The sequence below is a fragment of the Leptodactylus fuscus genome, chromosome 3 (assembly GCF_031893055.1).
Source record: "Leptodactylus fuscus isolate aLepFus1 chromosome 3, aLepFus1.hap2, whole genome shotgun sequence".
Lineage (NCBI taxonomy): Eukaryota > Metazoa > Chordata > Amphibia > Anura > Leptodactylidae > Leptodactylus > Leptodactylus fuscus.
The window spans coordinates 57,866,307-57,887,512 of record NC_134267.1 but is presented as its reverse complement, the minus strand read 5'-3'; the positions used below and the strand labels follow the sequence as shown (position 1 = coordinate 57,887,512).

The 21,206-nt window shown below is 43.4% G+C and overlaps 1 protein-coding gene across 1 annotated transcript in view; it reads right to left on the bottom strand.

The window, feature by feature from the left end:
* Positions 1 to 20,958, bottom strand: part of RAB32 (RAB32, member RAS oncogene family) — a 39,943-nt gene extending 18,985 nt beyond the window's left edge. Inside the window, exon 1 of the mRNA XM_075267648.1 lies at positions 20,528 to 20,958. Coding sequence (XP_075123749.1) covers positions 20,528 to 20,771 — 244 coding nt within the window. The 5' untranslated portion in view covers positions 20,772 to 20,958. The remainder of the gene's footprint in view (positions 1 to 20,527) is intronic.
* Positions 20,959 to 21,206: the final 248 nt, after the last annotated feature.

The following is a 21,206-nucleotide window of genomic DNA, read 5'->3' as shown; positions in this document are numbered from 1 at the left end:
CAAAGGGGCATCACTACAGGCCAGTCACACGGTACAGGTCTTATTTACCAAATTAACCATAAGAATTAAAACGGTACCCTCTTTTTTTGCTACAAGTAACTACTACTAGAAAACGCCCTCCTCTCTCATAAAAACAAAAAGCATATAGTACTGTCGATCTGCATTAAATAGAAGAAGTAATAACAACCAAATGCAGAACTGATACTCTGCAGCTGAACATGCTTACTCTTCAGCTCTCAAAGACCTTCCAGGATGTTATTTCCCCCCACACAATATAATGGCCCCATAACTTGTTCCCATACAGTAAAGGGACCAGTGAAATGGCCACTGAATGAAGGCAGGGGTAAACAGTGAAGGGGTCACTGCATGACCATACAGTGGCCCCTTTGCTGCCCCCCACCCTCCACCCATAGCCGTATTGGGTCATTAATTAAATGTTTGCTCCAAAGTCCTGCTTTTTCTCTTGTGTCATATTATTGATTGTATGACAGAGGTTGCTGGCCAGTGGAAATTTGAACACAGGCTGCAATTGGCCCCCCGTATCGGGCTTTGTACATGCCTGGTCTAATGTGTATAGGCGCCTTTAGACATAATGGTAGGTAATTGAAATGCAAAGCCTACAGACCAACAGTTCTATGTAAGAGGTTAGGTTCAGTCTGTTTCACCTGATACTTGTTTATTCCTGAAAGTTTAGGTAAACCAGCTTTCAATGACCTGCAATATTTGCAGTAGAAATATGTTTCTGTTCATACAAAATTCCAGAAGTTGCTATACTGTACTCTGTATAGTTAATGCTTGGCTATTAATAGGACTTTTCTGTATAACAGCAGCTACTATTTTTTTTTTTTTAATTTCAATGCAAGTACTTATTACAACTCTTAATACTAGTGATACAATTTACCCTACAGGCTGCAAAAGGTTTTTTTTAATTCTCTTAAGCACATGGTTCAGAGCTGCACACGAGACACGTTTCTGGCCCTATTCAGACATCAAGCACCGTATAATTATGCAGAACGATTCTTTTACTGATTAGATAGCAGCTGAAATTATTACATCAAAATGACTCATCATTTCTGTGATTCCCTCCCTTTATCCGCTGCGCTCTAAGTATAGTTAATAACAGGGGCTGTTTTAATTAAGTGCTGATCTTCAATAGGCGCTATTTACAGTATCACGGCCCAACTTCTGCAGAGCTGGAGAAACTGGCTTTATTCATGGTTTATTTGGTTTATTTAGACGTATTTTTTCATTAATCTGAAGGAAAACAATCTGCAAGTCTGGCAAGTAAGTATAGTTACCAACTGTCCCCATTGTCTAGGTTTTAAAGCAATGCCCTGGCAATGTCCATGAGTATTGGCACAATAAAATGCACAGTAATACGCACATTGGGGCAGATTTACTAATACTGTCTAATATTTAGACAACATAAATTTAGAGCAGACGGTCTAAAAATGAGCTACATTAGAGATTCATGCTGATTCGTATTGGTTGGCTTACAATGCCCCCAAAGTTTTGTCCTACAATTACTCAACAATTTTCGTGCAGATTGGGGCATTGTAAGCAAAGCTTGCTTGTCAAGCACAGTACAAAAAGTGGGAGATTTAAGAAGCAAAATGTGCTAGAGTTGCACCAAAAACTGTTTAGCACGCCTTACACCACATCTGTCAAGGGTTTTAGACACTTTCAAACATGCTTTGAGTTCGCAAGATGAGATTTTCCTACCTAGAAAATCCACATCTATAATTGAATGTACAGAATGTAATCTGAAGTATATTACACCATACCTGTTACAAGTAATGTGGCGAGTGACCTTACATTCGATACTAGATGGGTAGCAATAGTCTATACTAAGTCAACGAATCATTCATAGTGACTGCCAGGGTCTATATACACATGATGTCTGTTGTTGAGATGGTTATCTTGTATAGTCTATTTCTGTATCTAAATCTCTGTATTTAGAGTCAGTGGTGGCAGGATGATGTCACATACCTCAGCTGATTCATATCATGGGATTTGCATTATGTTGTGCATTGGTAAGTTTTAATAATTCTAGGATTTAGCCTTGAGTAAGGGCAATATTGAGCCTTGAAACGTGTAGGGTGCTATGTACCAATAAGCTTTTAAAATATGTGAAATAGAGAGATTGAATTTTAGCCTTAATGGTACTGGATCAATGAAACTCTTTCTACGTGTGCTGTTACTTGTCTTACAAGCAGCTTGCGCACCATTACTATATGTTGGACTGCCGACAACTTGGAGAAATATATCACAGTGGTAATACATGTAGATATGGTAATAGACCCCTTATAGGCCACACACCACAACGCCACATATTAGGACAGACATGACTTGAGATATTTTTTTTTTTTTCATTTAAAGAGGACCTCCTACATCCTCTGGCGCCAGTGGTATTATATACTACTGGGAAGCTGTCAGTATGCTGAATACAGCGCACTGTCAATTTTCCTGGTATGTGTCCTGATGCTAAAGATATTAGTGTCGCTTGTTTCAACAAAGATCTCTCTCCACCATCAGAAGGGCAGGCCTTACAGCCTAGTGTCATTGCTGGGCTATGAGGAACATGCCTCTTCCATAGCCGTGTACTGTCAGAGGGGGAGAGGACGCTGAGCTCTAAGGATCGCCCTTATGATAGTGAAGGGATATCATTGCTAAAACTACTGGCACCCAATGCATACTGTCAACGCTTTCAAAGGAAAGGTCAGAAAGGCGCATCGTGAGAGGTGGCCGCCCAGGCATCCCCGCTGTCTGCTTCTTCACATCGCAGGCTGAGAGTTATCTCTGGACAGTGGCAGGCTGGGGCTGCGGCAGCCGCGCCTGCCAGTGTCCGTAGATGACTCTCAGCCTGCGCTGTGAAGAAGCAGCTTCCCGGCCCCCTCCATCCCTAAGAGCGGCCTGCAAGTGATTGTTCACAGCGCAGGCTGAGAGCCATCTACGGACACTGGCAGGAGGGGCTGCCAGTGTCCAGAGATAACTCTCAGCCTGCGATGTGAAGAAGCAGACAGCGGGATGCCTGGCTGCATCCCACGATCGACCCATACGTCCATTGCGATTGACCGGTAGATCGCGATCGACGTATTGGGCACCCCTGGTGTAACAAGTCTGGGACATAGGATAAGACCTCCCGCTGCAGAGGGCCTGCTGAGACTCACATTTTGCCCTATGGTTAAGTTGACCCTATCTCAAGGGAGATAAATTGGTGTTAAAGGTCTATGACAGTGACTTATTCTCCTTTCGCCAAGTAGAACATATTCGTGAATGACAAAGGGTAGAGAGGAAGAGCTTTTGGCTGAACAAGCATTTGTCCAATAGGCATTTAATGTGCACGGCTAACTTAAAGGGACTCTCAGCAAAATTAGCCTATAGCTATTCAAGCACCGCTATAGTTATATTAAACTACCCCCCCCCCCATCCGTTTTAAAATAAAACCCTATAAAAAAAATAAAATAATATATGTTAATCTTATCTACCGTGCACGGTGGGCGGGCATTCAGGGTCCTCCTCTTCCAGCGATGTCCTCTGGTCCAGACTTCCTCCAGCGCTCCCGAAATGCCATTGATAAAAAATGGCACGGGTGCATGCGCAGTAGCATGCTGCTACTACTACTACTGCGCATGCACCATTTTTTATCAATGACAGTTCACGAGCGCTGTAGGAAAACGGGACCTGAGGACATCGCTGGAAGAGGAGGTGTGGCTGAAGATGACGTCGGACCCTGAATGCCCGCCCACCGTGCACAATAGATAAGAGTAACATATTTTTTTAGGGTTTTATTTTAAAATGGGGGGGGGGGCGGTAGTTTAATATAACTTTAGAGGTGCCTGAATAGCCTTTTAAAAGGCTACTCACGCATATGTGGGGCTCTATCAGCATAATTTTGCTGATAGAGCCCCTTTAAGGGTTTATTCATACAATTGTGTTCTATCCGTGAAGCACAGATGAACCATGACCATGAAAATGGAGGTCACAGCATCACAGTGAGTTACGATTCATTGAGCCCCACAATGGCTGCAGCGTTCCTGTAACTATCTCACAAATTTATGTAATTTCAGTACAGTAGTGCTTCACACGTCGGAGTTCACTGCATCATCTCTCAGAACACTGTTCCTATGAAGTTTGTCTTATGAAGAGAGTCCTCTGATTTTTCAGTCCTAGAGCAAACTTTATCCACAAAATCTAAAAAAAACCAAAAAAAACCCCAAAACATTCTGAAAAGAAGAGTGTGGCCAGGTCCGCCGCACCCTCTTCCCCTCGCTAGCTATGCCTCTGCTCTGCATGCTTGAAGAATCCTGCAGCCATGCATTATCCACTTGAGTTGGCAATGCATTTTAGGATTTGATAGCAATAATTGAATATAATTTTGAAAAATTGATGTAAATTTTAAATCTGCTAACTTTGCATGGTTTTGTGTGTCTTATACCTGTGCAGTTGTGTTCTGTAGTTTGCACGGTTTTGTATGCGTGTCCTAGAATGGAATGGATTTGCATCTAATTATTATCATCATTTAAATAGGCCCAAATAATAAATCTGGCGAACATGTGTTCGCCTTAGCAGACAAGTCTACTTGTCTCATCAAAATCAAAGTGTCGGATAGGGAAATCTCAAGACAAACACTTAATAAATCCGACAAAAAGGCAAAGCTCATGACAAAATCAAGCGCAAACACATTGATAAATGTGTCCCACTGAGGCAGTGCATGTTTGGTGCTGTTTGTGACTTCAGAATTAGTAAAACCAAACTCATGCCTAGTAGTCTTAGCAGTATGTCACGCTATTGAGAACTGCAATTCTTTAAATGTTGTACTTTAACTGTATCAGCTGCAACATGTGACATACCATCGCTTGCTTCACATGACACAGTGTAGTAGGAACATTCTCTCACAAGAATTTGTAAGTTCAATTAGACAAATTTTAAGTGGTTAACAAAACGTATCCACTAGCCCAAGCAACACGTCTTAGTAAAACAGACAAACAACAGGATAAAATAGGAATTTGAGGCTAGATTCACATCTGTATTGTCGTCTCCACCGTAGAATCCACCAAAAATCAGGAATCCAAGTCAGCTGGTGCTTTCAGTTTTGAGTTTATGTATCTGTTTCTTTAAGAAAAATGAGAAGTTATGGGGCCACACGGTGGCTCAGTGGTTAGCACTGCAGCCTTGCAGCGCTGGAGTCCTGGTGTTCAAATCCCACCAAGGGCATAAAACCATCTGCAAGGAGTTTGTATGTTCTCCCCGTGTTTGCATGGATTTCCATCCCATATTCCAAAAAAAGACATACTGATAGGAAAAAATGTACATTGTGAGCTCTATGTGGAGCTCACAATCTACATAAAAAAAATAAATAAATAAAATTAAAAAAAAAAATAAAAAAAATAAAAAAATAAAGAAAAATGAGAAGTTGTATTGAATGTGTCTATAAAAACTTGTTTTGTGCAAGTCTTGCCTGTAACATGAATGCCCTACATTCGGGTCAATTATTAAATTGCACACGATATGAAAGCAAACCAGCAATTACTGCTCATCTTAGAATGGAAAGCAATAAAGCAGGACAGAATAAATCACAGCTAATTTGCGTCTACTTGCCGTGACCCTTTTGCCCATTTACTGTCAACAGAAAAGCACTTTTATTTTAGACGCGACTCCTAATAGGCAAAAGTTAATTTGTTAAACTCTACAGTCTATAATTTATCAACTCATTTACCACAAAAAATATAAATAAAACTTTATGATAAAACTTTACACATTGTAGCTATAGAGAATAGTGTCGTCAGGTGATGCAAGACGACACAGATCTCCACCATGCTATCACAGCCAGGAAGAACTGCACTGGCTGGGCTGTAGCCAATATGACACCATGGTTCTCCATTGCTGGTAATACATGGCTCCAGTGGCAAGACTGAGGCCAAGCGTGCGGTTACTGTGTCAGTTACGGGAAGCTTCCTGACTTTTTTTGTTGAAATTTTTGAGATTCCCTGCATATGACTTTGCATGCCTGACTTTGATAGACCTGACTATCACTGTACTGACTCCTGATACCTTGGACATGGCATTTATCTGCCTGTTGCTGACCCACCATTTGCTGTCTGTCTGCCTACTGGAGACCATTAAAGTCCAAATCTCCTTTAGGGGGAAAAAGATGAAGAACAGGTTCCTTACACACTGGGTCAACCTAACAATTGGCTCCCAAACAGTCTGCCAACTCTCAAGTCTGACTTGGTCTCACTTATAAGATGTACGGTATATCACCGAGGATCATCAACCTTTCAATGTCGAAGTATACCGAGTATTAAGAACCCACCGATAAAATGGTAATGGACCCACTCCAGAGACGTCTAAATGGTTCAAAATATGCGACATGGGAAAGCTCTACTTCGAACAGGGATATCACTAACCAGAAAACATCTGTCAGTCTTTACACAAGACATAACTAATACAACTATTATTATTATTATTATTGTTTATTTATATAGCACCATTAATTCCATGGTGCTTTACATTTGGGGGTTACATACAATACACAGAATATACAGGTACATATCATGCTAACAGTGATCGGCTGGCACAGTGGGGTAGAGGGCCCTGCCCGCGAGGGCTTACAATCTTCGAGGGAAGGGGGTAGAGACAGAAGGAGAGGGGGAGCCTATACAGATGGCAGTGCGGTGATAGTGTTATTGGAGGTTGTAGGCCTTCCTGAATAGGCGAGTCTTCAGGGCCTTCTTGAAGCCTGTGATTGTGGGGGTCAGTCTTATGTGTTGTGGTAAGGAGTTCCAGAGTATGGGGGATGCACGGGAGAAATCTTGGAAACGGTTGTGTGAGGAGCGGATGAGAGCAGAGCGGAGTAGGAGGTCGTTGGAGGATCTGAGGTTACGTGTGGGCAGGTAGCTATTTGCACCTAGGTTGCAACCTGTACAGAGATTCTTTGATTTGATCCTAGCAGGTCTTCTACTTTGGGACGATTTATAATTATATTTTGTATAAGGACAGTCAGATGTGTTATCCCTGTTCGATGTAGATGTCCAATGTCGCATATTTTGACCCCTTTTATGTCGTACTAGACCTGTTCTGGGGTTGTTACACTGTACTACCTGACACTGACAGTCCTGGACATATATTTTTATATTTAGTTTGTGTCCAATTTAAGTTTTTTTTTTTTTTTTTTTAATTAGCATGAATAAATGTTAAGTTGTATCTTTATTTAGCTATAAGACCACTATATTTTGTGATTTTTTTTCACTTCTAGTATTTGGTGTCCCTGTCTAGAAAACCAGCATACATGTGCTGTGATATTCTCTGTATGCCTTCTAGAAATTCAAAGGTAACACTTAACATTGGGCCTCAGTCTCAGAGACCACTCCATTAACCCCTTAATTATACACAGATTGCTTAATGTGGTTTTGAGGTAATGGCTGTAAGCCCATTCTGCTATTAACTAAAAAAAACCCTCAGTAAACAGTCAGCTTGTAGTGAAATACTGTAGCAGCTGACATGGCCACTATCACCGGCATCATAACCATTTCATTGGTACATAATGACAGCACTGTGTGGTCATACCTTTTACCTGAAGTACTGTATGTACCAAGAGGTGCAAGGGCTACAGTGTACAATTCCATGAGAATAATAAAACCTCTCCCAAAGAAAATATGGATGAAACACTGACTGAAAACACACCATGTGTCTAGTCCTTTATACCTATGTTTTATGACATATCCAGTTTATACACCATTAAAGGGGTATTCCCACCTCACATACTCAGCAGTCTTCACTCTTGTAAAATCTTCTTTCTTCCTGGTTTCTTGCATCATTTGGTGGGCGGGGTTTCACAGGCAACCTGCTGTTTAGCTCCGCCCCCAAATTCGTGTGTAGCTCCGCCCACCCACATTGAACTATGAAGTACAGGCAGCAGCAACTCCATTCTGTGTTACATACAGAGACTGCCTGTCTCTGCCATAATCAACACAACTGAATTAGCTAGCCTGATAACTGGGAGAACAGAAGAAATGAAAGCAGCTCCTCTATCTGAGTGCAGGACCTAGGTCACATGGTGTAGACACAGGAATAGCTAGATACACAGGCTCGCTCCCTGCACTTAGCCCCTCCTCCCTCCCCCCTGAGAGCAGCAGATACATCATTTGACTCAGGAGCAGCTAAGTCAGGGCTGTGGCCACAAAGAATTGAATAAAGTAAGATAGTGGACAAACAAAGCAGTTTTGCTGAAGCAATGTATTTAGGAAAAGTCTTACATCCACATTAACAAGCAGTATAGATAGGATCCTTGTGATGGGACAACCCCTTTAAACACTAGCTTAGAAAAACCTCTAAATTCTAATAAAGCATCATGAATCCAGCCGAGTTATACCGGTGTGACTGCTTTCATAGAAAATGGACAAGGAATGTCGGCTCATTTGGCCAACAGCTTATCTACCCGATCTCCCATGTATGATCGGCCAAGTGTGAACACATCATACATTGTCAATGGGAAGAGGGAAATAATCCACTGCCAGAAGTTGTCCCCCTTATATACTAGATGATCAGCTGATCCTACTGGAGAAAGAAAAAAAATAAAAAATAAAAATCAATAGAAACATTTTCAGGTGGTTTTATGCTGTTTTTGGAGTGTGTATTGAGGAAGAAAAGCCTTAACAATAGCTCGAAAAGTAGCAATGTGAACCTTTAAGGGCTCGTTCACACGGAGTAAATGCGGCACGCTACGCGGCACTAACGCGACCGCAAACATGCACCGTCAAAATCGCGGCGCAAACATACCGTAAACGCAGCACATTGCGTGCCGCGTTTACTCCGTGTGAACGAGCCCTAAGTCTGTTTGCCAGCTAACCAATTCCACTTTAGCTGTGATCTGATAGCATAGTTGTATTATTCCTGACCTCTCATACACATGCATGCTCGGATGAGTATGTACAGTATGTGTTCTTAATAGGGACATGGCAGTAATCTGTTACTAGACACATTAGACAGCAGCTTAAACCCTCCTGAGAACTAAATGATCAGGCTAAATTCAGAGAATGTCTGGAGCCCCCCATGTACATTTAATATCCGGCTGGTCCCACAGAAATCTCTATTATTCGTATAGAGGCCTTTAAGTACAAAAAGAAAAGAAGTAAAAGAAAGTTTAACCCTGTTCTACCAAGTATTTCTCAACAGTTTTGTTTCTAAGCCTTATTTCTACAGTGCAACTATTAGCAGAACTGTGCTCAGTGTGCAGATTTAGACACCCCGGGAGACCATGGTAGCAATGTAACGGTCTACATCCTGTAAGACAGTAACCGCACTCCCTCCAAAGCCGGCTGTACAAGTCACATGTATTCACCACATCAGTCACATTCCATGGCCCTTCTATATCTCCCTTTCCACTAGGAAATGTTCAGTAGAACAAGAGAGCTGTGCTACATAACAGAGCATAGCTTAGCAAGTCTTTTTTACAGCAACAGGGTTTGCATGACAAGTGTTTCTGTCTCATAAGAAAAAAAAATGTTGTACTGAAACCTCCTGGGGTGCAGCAACATTCTTTTCTGTGAAGAGATTTATCAGATGACATTGCTGTCCAACTACCCACACCCACTTATATAGAAGCCCAAACAGCAATCCTTGTAGTGGATGTCCAGCCCCCTAAATAGTCAGAGGAGTAGAACCCACAAGGCAGAGCTCCCACGTAGTAACAGCAGAAGGAGGCTGGCGGCTAGATATTGACGTCTGCGCTCTTTGCTCCACAGATTCAAGTGTCAACATGGTGAATAAAATATATGACCTTTATTGGACAAAATGTACTGTTCAACGCGTTTCGAGCTCCACAAGCTCTTCTTCAGGTGCTCAATTACTCGCCAGGTGAGGTCAGATGTGACCTAACCTTGCAAGTAATTGTGCCCCTGAAGAGTTTTTTTTTTTTTTTTTAAGTAATAACAGCAGAGACAGCAGATCCATGCAGTAATAAGCCCCTGTCCCATCTCCCACCTGCAGTCACAACATCGCTCCCACCAGTCTAATCAGTTTCCTACATTTTTTACCTGTACACAAAGCACTGTCTACAAATCCCACTGGTGTCCTCCCAAAGGAATTGGGGACATTGTTTTCAGGTATTAAAAGATAAGGCCAATATGGACAAAGGTCCTACATAGATTCCTATGAAATCTGCCACTTTATTGACCCCTTAAATTAATCTCCACTTGCATAAATTCTGGTTTACTGTATGAATTCTTGTAAATATTCTTAGAAATATTAGTCCACATCCACCACCTACAGATCAGTTATCTCTTGATGATCAAGCCAGTATAGTATTACCCACTCCTCACATTGCTACCTGGAGAGTGTCACTTAACATTGCTTATAACTTGCACTTTCAAAGTGATAAATCTGTTTTGCTTCTACTTTTGGCTCAGACAGAGATTCACACTGAATTATCTTGTTTGCCAACATCTATAGTAACCTGTACCATCTATTTAGCATGTGTTGAAATGCCTAGCAGCATATTTATTGTATTTGATCACAATCCAAGACTGCTAGGGGCCATATGTTCTGCAATACGAGCTAAGTAAATGTGCACAGCAATTGGTATAATTTGCCTAAGTATTTGCATCCCAATACCATAACAGTTACATAATTTGGGATTAGAGAGCATTTCTTCATGAAATACAATCAATAAGTAAATAAAATAAATACACATGTAGTGTTGAGCGAGTAGTATTCGATCAAATACCTAGCCGGCATAGAAATGCGTGTAATCGACTGAACACCAAGGGGTTAAATGCATCGAATTTTCGAAGTGTTTAACCCTGTGGTGTTTGGCCGATTGCACGCATTCCTACGCCGGCGAGGTATTCGATCGAATACTATTCGCTCAACACTATACACATGTTATTTTGTTCATGTCAGAGCCAGGCGTTTGGCGCAGATGCATCAAGAATCGCATGATGGAAAAGTCCCACAAGTTTGATGCTTTCAGTTAAAGTTCAAAGACATGGCGTAGAGGACAATGATGTGATAGGGGTTTACTAGTGCTTGGCAAAGGATGTATCTGAAGTGTAAATCATAATTCTCCTTCATGTAATAAAGACTTTAGTCTGCATTGGCTGTTTGGGTAGTCTGATACCCCACCCCACTAGTTTGTAGGACCTGCTCTATAAATATCACAACAGAATGTGGGAACAGCCTTGGTCGTGTGCATGAAACTTATTGTTGATCATTTTTTTCCACCAACTAAACGCCTTACCGAAATATGGGACAATACAAGAAAACAGAGCACAGCAACCTGTTTCATTCAGACTCTCAGGGAAGTCTGACCCTCACCAGTCAGATTTTAATAATCTATTGGATGCGCCATCAATACTGCAGTCCTGAAAAAAAAGCTTTAAAATGAAACTAATAATATAATGTAGCAATTTCAACCAATATACTGGCCTGGTGTACATGAGCGTATATAGTTACTGCCCTTTCTCTAGTGAACCCGCTCAGTCATTCATAAATGAGAGATCACATGACTGGCTCAAAGACTTTATAGAAGAAGGAACTTTCATCTACCCACACACAATGTGATACCCATGATTATTACCAAAAGGCTAGAAGAGCTTTGCTAAAGGGCGGTCGCTGCCACATGTGTACAGCAGAGAACATGGACATTATTCCAGTCTACGCTTCAAGGCGAGGGCAAATACAACCAAGTTTCTATCTGTGGACAAATAGAACAGTAACACTAAGTGATCCTAAGGCCTGGTTCACATCTGCATTGATGATTCCGGTTGGGGACCCCCAGAACGGAGATCTGTATGCATAAAAAAGCGGTTACCTAAGGAGTCGCACGGACCCCATAGACTATAATGGGCTCTGTGTGGTTTCCATTTGGTTTCCGCACGAAACATGCGGACAGAAAAGTACTGCTTGCAGTTTACAATTGTTATAAAGTATCTCATGTTACTATACATGTCACCTATATGGTAAGGACTAGTAAAGCAGAGGTTTTCAGTTTAATGTCCATTATCATACAGGTGAAATGAATAATAACACGTGCTAAGTATAACTACAATTATTAACTGCTGCATGCAACTCTTCAGTAAGGAAAGCATCATGCAAACCCAGCCTAAAGAGAGAACTATTAGGGGAATATTCACATTTGGCAAGTTTGTTGCTTTCATTTTTGTGACTGGAAATTAGTTCTATTCATCTATTTGGGGTTTTTCTGACAGCATACACATTGATTTATATTCCTTCTCCCATTAGTATTAGATAACAGTTTGGCAGGAACAAACATGCATGCAACAGCCACACCATAGTCAATATTAACAGGGCGCTCTAATCTTCTGTAACACTCCGATGAGCAGGAGCACCGCTGTGCAGGAACAGCAGTGCTGAATAAGTACAGTGGTCCCTTTATTCTCAGGAGTGGTGTGGGGCTCATAGTTCAGGCTTACAAGATCATAAAGTGATGCCAAATCTTAACAACATGTGCTCACTTTATCATATGGGAATAACTGTTTGAGGCCAATTCAGGCTCTGTTCACACGATCTTATATCTTCAGTATTTATAGGATCCATAATGAATCAGTTATTAACCATTTGTTTTTCCTAATTTACTTTCAATGGATTTACCAAGTTTCATTTAGCAGTCATCATAAGCATTTTGCATATTGCGGCTTTGTCCATATCTGCACAGTGGTTCTGTTACGTATCGGTGCCCACCATCGGGACACTGGGGCACTTCTCCTACCCTACAACATAGCTTATATTTAGCCTGACTTGTTACTATAGCTATATGGGCAATCTCGCTCTGAGTAGGCCCATTATCAGCTACAATTTAGCACACAGGCCTTCACCCTATCGATTTAGTAATAGCACAATGTTCCTAATATTGCTACAGATTACAACAGGGCTAGTAATTCCCTCTTCTTCACTGGGGATCAGTTTCCAGTTGGACTAATGCTATAGGGCTCACCTTACCATTTCAGTATTGGGGACACCAGACATGTGGCGAATAACATTTAACCCCTTGTGGTCTGAACATCGTCTACTTTTTAGAAAAACTGGGGCACACCAACCTGATACAGTATCTTAAACACCTGATGAGCCTTTGGGTGAAACGCGTCGAGGATTTCTCCAAGACTGTGTTGTGTAGTTTATACATGTGATGTGTCCATCATTATGGGGAATGTGAGATCAATTGTGAATAAGATGGATGAACTGACAGCACTGACCAGACATCAACAGGAGTTTCGTGAGTGCAGTATGATGCTGTTTACAGAGACTTGGCTTACTGAAATCACTCCGGACATACTTGCCTCCGTGGAGGGCTTCAAACTTCTTCGGGCGGACAGAACACTGGAGAGCGGTAAGCGAATAGGCGGAGGAATTGCAATATTTGTCAATGAGAGATGGTGTAATCCAGGACATATTGTGGTTAAGAAACAATTGTGTGGAAAGGATATTGAACTGCTAGCCGTGGGCATGAGACCTTTTTACCTGCCAAGGGAACTATCACGTTATTGTACTAGCTGCCTATGTCCCCCCCTCTGCTAAAGCTGACGCTGCCTGTGAAGTCCTCCATGCTGTTGTGAGTGAGCTGCAATCATCTCACCCCCATGCCCTGCTCCTAGTGTCTGGAGACTTCAACCATGTCTCAGCATCCACTCTACCAGGCTTCACACAGTATGTAACCTGCCATACAAGAGACAAGAAAACACTGGACTTGCTCTTTGCCAATGTAAGGGATGCATATAACTCATCTGCCCTACCACCCCTAGGCAGATCAGATCACAACCTGGTACATCTGCGACCCACATACATTCCACTGGTGCGCAGAGAACCGGCGGTTACCCGTACCGTGAAGATTTGGTCAGAGGGAAGTGTCGAGTCTCTAAGGGACTGCTTTGATATAACTTTATGGGAAGTGTTTCAAGACTCATTTCCAGAGGACATTGAGGGACTCACACATTGCATAACGGACTACATTAATTTCTGTGTGGACAGCACGGTACCAACTAGGAAGGTGAGGTGTTTCTCCAATAACAAACCATGGATTAACTCTGAGATTAAAACTCTCCTCAAGCAAAAAAAGAGAATTTTTAGGTCTGGGGACAAAGATGGCCTGGGGGCGGTTCAGAAACAGCTGAGACAATTGATCAGAGAAGGGAAAGCCAACTACAGACGGAAGATGGAGCTACAGATGGGGGAGGGTAGAATCTCTGAGGTGTGGGACAGCCTTAAGGCAATTTCAGGACACAAGGAAAAGACAAGGCACCGAACAGTAGGGGACAGGAAGTGGCTTAACGAGCTTAATCTATTCTTCAATAGATTCGACTCCAAGCAAATGCTCCCTCCACCAGCATGTCAGCCAACCCCCCATCCCTCACACACCAAGACCCAACCCCCACCGAACTGCGGTCAACTGCAATCTGACTATCTGATCCTGCAGGAGTCTCAAGTGTGTAAGGAAATGAAGAACATTAGAGCGAACAAAGCGGGGGGACCTGATGGTATAAGCGCAAGAGTTCTTAAAATGTGCAGTGACCAGCTGTGTGGTATTATAACGCACATGTACAATATGAGCCTGAAGCTGGGGGTGGTACCTCAACTGTGGAAAACATCTTGCGTGGTACCAGTCCCAAAGAAACCCAACCCGATGGGCTACAATGACTACCGACCTGTAGCACTGACATCACACCTAATGAAGGTCCTAGAGAGACTGGTCCTGACACACCTACGCCCCCTAGTGAGCTCCGCTCTGGACCCCCTCCAGTTTGCCTACCGGCCAGGCATTGGGGTAGATGACGCCATCATCCACCTTCTTCACAGAGCTCTCTCTCACCTGGAGAAACCCGGGAACACTGTGAGAATAATGTTCTTTGATTTCTCCAGTGCGTTCAACACCATTCAGCCAGGGCTACTGAGGGAGAAGCTGAACCTTGGTGGTGTGGACCATCACCTGTCCTACTGGATCCTAGACTACCTGACAAACCGCCCTCAGTATGTGAGAGCCCAGGACTGTGTGTCCGACACTGTGATCTGTAGTACGGGGGCACCTCAAGGTACAGTTCTTGCCCCATTCCTCTTCACACTGTACACTGCTGACTTCAGGCACAACTCATCCAGCTGTTACTTACAGAAGTACTCCGATGACTCTGCTATAGTCGGCCTTATCACTGATGGCGATGATAGGGAATACAGAGACTTAAACCGGGATTTTGTTGAATGGTGCCAGCAGAACCAGCTCAGGATTAATGCTGGGAAGACCAAGGAGATGGTGGTGGACTTTAGTAAACGGAGAGGTGCTCCGACCCCGGTGGAGATCCAAGGAACATGTATTGAGATAGTCAGGACCTATAAGTACCTGGGCGTGCTCCTCAATAATAAACTAGACTGGGCTGATCACCTGGAGGCGCTGCACAGAAAGGGCCACAGCAGACTCTACCTGCTCAGGAGGCTGAGGGCCTTCGGAGTCCAGGGGACACTTCTTAGGGCCTTCTTCAACTCTGTGGTTGCCTCAGCCATCTTTTTCGGTGTGGCCTGCTGGGGAAGCAGTATATCAACCAGGGACAGAAATAGACTTGACAGGCTGATCAGGAGGGCCAGCTCTGTCCTGGGGAGCCCCTTGGACCCAGTACAGGTGGTGGGTGACAGAAGGATACTGTCTGTGGTGACCTCCATGCGGGAGAACAAATCCCACCCCATGTATGGGACCCTGAGGGGACTTGGCAGCACTGTAAGCGACCGTCTGCTTCACCCCAAGTGTGAGAAGGAGCGCTATCGCAGGTCCTTCCTTCCAACCGTGACCAGGCTGTATAATCTACATCAGACCAAACGAAGAGCTCTCCGCACAGAGAACTAATGATTATGAGGATGACCATGAGGTCTTCCTCTTTCTCTTCTGTTTTTCCTTAGCTGCCATGGACTCCTAGTATATCTTCTCTTCTCAGCTTATCTGTGTCTACGTCTGTAACATATTACTCTGTATTATCCTGTATCTGTATTACTATGCTGCTGTAACACGCTGAAATTTCCCCAAGGTGGGACTATTAAAGGATTATCTTATCTTATCTTATCTTATACCTACATCCCTGATTCTTCATCAAGCCAGAGTAACTGTAGCCATGGCTCTGTGACTAGTATTATTTATTGAGATACCCAGGAGGTTTATGACAAGTCACTAGTCCCTGGTATCTCTGCACAGAGTGTACAACAGTGCACAGCTGAACCTGTTTATTTCCTTTCTGTTATTTAGAGCCCTTCTTTGTTACTTACTAATACATTAAAAGTTATATACAACACTGACTCCAGTGTTGAAAAAAAAAAAAATGGATCTCCCGCTTTTCATTGTGGATCAGATATCTTAGACAGAAGAAAAAAAGCCCTACATGAACGGCTTTTTCCTTCATCTAAAAAGAAGGATCCGCAAATGAAAAGGAAGTCAATGGACGGAACAAGAGAAGGTTAAACTCTGACTGAAATCAATGGACTTTAACTGGATCAGTTTTCATATGATCTTCTGTTCTTAGATACAATAGAAAAACTGATAACACAGCGGGACAACAGCTCAAATCTGAAGATAGAGAAGTCAGAGGAAGCCATCAGAGATAGCCAAAGAACAGCACATGGCTGTCTCCGATGGTTCCTATTGAATGAATGGAACAACGTGAACATTGTAACCTGCCATTCCATTCAAACTGGGGTATAAAAACCAGTTCTCATAATCGGGGTGTCAGTGGTCAGACCCCCATGCTCAGAAACTGCTTGTTACCGAAATACCACTTTAAGGCTAAGTTTTTAAATTTTGCTACGTTTTTTTGATCCAAAGCCAAGAATGGCTACAAAAGGAATGAGATATATATATATATATATATATATATATATATATATATATATATATATATATATGAAGTTCTATTACTGCTGCCCTCTGCTCAATCCATTCCTGGCTATCTCAATGAAACGCAACAAAAGAAGCTGCGCTTCTGCAACGTGGAGTCTCAGCCTAAAAGTCACTGACACATTACTCAGCAGTGCCTTGAACACAAAGCACCTCCAAAACATTAAATCCTTGGGGTATGCAGTGGTTTGTGTTGCATGTCTAATACCTGGATTTGAGGCACATATTACACTAAAGTGATGTTCGCACTACTGTTATACATGTCTGTTGCCCTCATCTATAATAGAATGAGAACAATGGACAATGATGGCAATAGAGTGATGGGTGCAGGCACGTCTCTCTCCACTTGCTGTCTGTTCGAATCACTGCATTGTAAAAGGAAAAAAAACAACAACAAAAAAAAACACATCACTGAAGTATTCCTCCATTATGTTTGTTTAGTTTTATAAAGGTAAGATTTTTTTTAATGGAAGAATTCAGGACTTTTTCTTTCGTCAGAAAAGTAACAAACATGACGCAAGGGAGTTTGTCGACATGTTTCTTACTTTGAAGTGAATGCAGATGGATGGTGTTCTGTCTGCATCAGCCACTCTACTGAAGTTAAAGGGATCCTATCAGTCAGACACAATTTTTTGTAGGTACCACGTTGGAATAGCCTTAAGAAAGGCTATTCGTCTCCTACCTTTCGTCGTCTTCTCCGCACCGCCGTTTGCCTACAATCTCGGTTCTTGTCGGTATGTAAATTACCTCTCTCACAGCACTGGGGCAACCTCAATGCTACAAGAGAACTCTCTCCAGCGCCGCCTCCTCTTCTTCAGCAGCGTCATCTTCACCCTCTTCTTCCAGCTGTGGCTTGTAACTTCTAAGGCCTCGGGCAGAGCAGACTACACATGCCCACAGGCCACGAGAAAATGGCACAATACTGTGCAAGCGGCCATTTTCTCGTGGGCCCGAGGCCTTAGAAGTTTCAAGCCACCGCTGGAAGAAGAGGCTGAAGATGACGCTGCTGAAGAAAAGGAGGCAGCGCTGGAGAGAGCTCTCTCATAGCATTGGGGACGCCCACAGTGCTGTCTGAGCGCTGAGGCCTGCCCCCAGTGCTGCAAGAGAGCTACTTTACATGCCGAGAAAAAAACAGGATTGTAGGCAAACGGCGGCACGGAGAAGACGACGAAAGGTAGGAGACGAATAGCCTTTCTTAAGGCAATTCCGACGTGGTACCTACAAAAAATTGTGTCTGACTGGTAGGATACCTTTAAGGTACTGAACCTCGACTCCTATTGAAGTCAACAGGAACAGAACTGCAGAGATGGTGCTACTGCTATATACTACATAGGGAAGAGAACTTTCTACTTCTGGCTCTGTATTGTGTATAGGACAGTTGCCAGAAACAGCTCAATACAATTGATCTGTGCATGTCAGCTCCCCGTGATCAAGTATTTATGGCCTATACTAAACATTGTTGCCTTTTGGCCCTGCACCTCATTGCGAAAGTGGTGATGGTAGCACATCAAAAAAAAAAAAAAGAAAAAAAAAAAGTAGTACATTTTTTGTGCAAAAAAGAACTAAGAAAAAGAAAAGCGACTAAGTCTTGCACACCAGAAAACATACAAGGCATAATAAATCTGCCCCATTGTATGCGGCTGAGAAGCATATAACTTTAGTAATGTTACACTACACATAAGTTCACTATGAAATGGAGGAGGCAATTTTTTTTTTTTTTTTAGTGTTTCTAGAACTCCTAGTGATTGAACTCCTATGCAACATACTGTGTATCTAATAAATCTTACAATATCAATAATTTATTTTGAACCCTAGTGCCTGGTTCACATCTGCATTTAGTACCCCGTCTGGGGAGTCTGCTTGGGGACCCCCCTGAACAGAATACTGAACACATTAAAAAGCGAAGAGCAATGAAAGCACATGGACCATATAGACTGTAATGGGGTCCGTGTGTTTTCTGCGCGGTATCCAGATGAATCACGCGGAGAGAAGAGTGCTGCAAGAAGTACTCCGTACGATTTGTGCGGACACCGCGTGAACAACACACAGACCCCATTATAGTCTATGCGGTCTGTGTGCTTTATTGCTCACGGCTTTTAACGCAGGTTTGAATCAAGTCTAAGTCAGAAATTTATTCCCCAACTCAAACTTCATTGCTACAGTCCCGCTTTACTTCCAATGAGAACATAGCAGTGAATGAAAGCGGAGTTGCAAAGTATATGGAGCCACTTGCTTCCAGCTCCATACACTATGCAAATAACAGTAGATCACAAGAGTGACGCGTATTGAAAGCCCTAGAGATCTGATCACGCATGCTAATTATAAATTAATATTGGAAGCCCAGAAACACATGTCAGACTGGAATAAAATTCAGCTACTCGGTACCATTGGGTGAACATGTAAGGGCCCGTTCACATGGGCACAGAGGGGGCGGATTATGGCGCGTAATCCACGTCACAATCTGCCCCCTCACAATGGTGGTCTATGGAGACCGCTAGCGTTCTTTTTTCCACTAGCGGCATGTTGCCACTAGCAAACAAAGAAGCGAGCTGCCCTTCCTTCAGGCGAATTCCGAGGGAAGCCGCCACCATGACAGTCGTGGCAGGCAGATTTTGATCCGAGAGTGACGCGGCTCCCCGCGTCACTCTCGGTGCCAAAATCTGCCCCACCGCCCCCCGTGTGAACTAGCCCTAAAGGCTACAGTCTATAGTCACAAGGTTGCATGAAGAGATCATGTGACATCTGATGGCGAATAGCAGCAATTATGAAAATAAGGGTTCCTTTGCAGACCCCTGTTTTTTTCTATGCATTAGGACTAAGGTGAGGCTTGTTGGACATGGGATTTGAAGATGCAGCAGGGAGTGGAGTGGTCTCTGGTGACATGCCCAAGATCCTAGACATTTTAGCCAGAACAACTTTGAACTTGACCCACCATCAATTGTCAGAATAACCAATGTCAGGGCCATCTACATAGGACCCAAATGTAGGGTTCATGTAAACAACCACAGTCATGTGTGGATCTGTGGAAAACAGAAAAGATGGCACATGGATCACATGTTTTTTTTTTGTCCATGTTTTTCACAGACCCAGAGTTAGACTGGAAGCACTGAGCAGAATAGGCCGAACCTGCTTCATATATTGTCGTATGGTCCTACGACTCCCAGACAGATCTGTAAAAAGTATGGATGTGTACAGGGCCGTAGAAATGAATGTCAGGCTATGTTCACAATCTGTAGCAGACACTGGAGCATGTGTATTCCGAAAATCTGCACTGGGCGCACTAGGACGTACAGTTACGTTTTGATGTACGTGATTAAATGCGTCACATCAGGGTTAAAAAATGACGGACTTCATTATAATCTTTGGGGACCACCAGGCTCCGTGTGTAACCGATGTCGTAGCAATCCGCTGACAGACCCCAACAATGGAGAGGCAACACTGGTGTGAAACTAATGTCGTGTGTATTGGGCATTTGGTGGCATTCAGAGAATTGAGTTCCTGATAATCCCTACCACTAGGGGGCGCTAAAGACCTCTAATGACCAGCCATTTGTTTTACAATGTTGTCACTTTCCCATCACTAAACTTTGAAGTTTCCCTTGAAGGGATTCTGATCCCTCATCCAACCCTGATAGCCATCACTTACCTGCAATGTCCCATAACTGCAGTCTGACCAGGGTCTTGTTGTCCCAATTGATGACTTTGAGGGCGAAATCCACTCCTATGGTGGCCCTGTAGTGCTGGGAGAAGAGCTGGTGCACATAGCGCTTGATGATACTCGTCTTGCCGACCCCCAACTCCCCAATCACCAGCACCTTGAACAAATACTCTTTACGCTCAGTGGCCCCGGCGGCTGCACCGGGCTCCCCGCCCGACGTCTCCCCGGCCATGTAGTCACTGACAAGGCGGCCAGTCACGGAAGAAGCCTCGTCCTATAGGGCAGCTGTGTCCGGGGCTTGTGTACAGACCTATGCCCGCATGCCCTCACTTCATGCCGCGCCTGTGTACATACACACTGAGGCCAATGTCAGGGGAAACGTCACTTTTCTTCTGAAGAAACTTTTTTCCTCTTTTCTCCTCCTCGGCAGTAAATTAACCAACCACCTGACTGAGAGTCACAGGACAGGAAGCGGCAGAGCCGAGGCTGCCTCAGCCAGTGCGGGCAGGGAGGGAGCTGAGGGGTGGGCGCGGTGTACGATGTGTTACCTCACACCTGGCCTGTGTACGATGTTACCTCACACCTGGCTGGTCCTCGATGTGTTTCTTCACTGCTGTCCGGTCCACGCTGTTACCTCACACCTGTCCGCTCCACGCTGTTTCCTCAC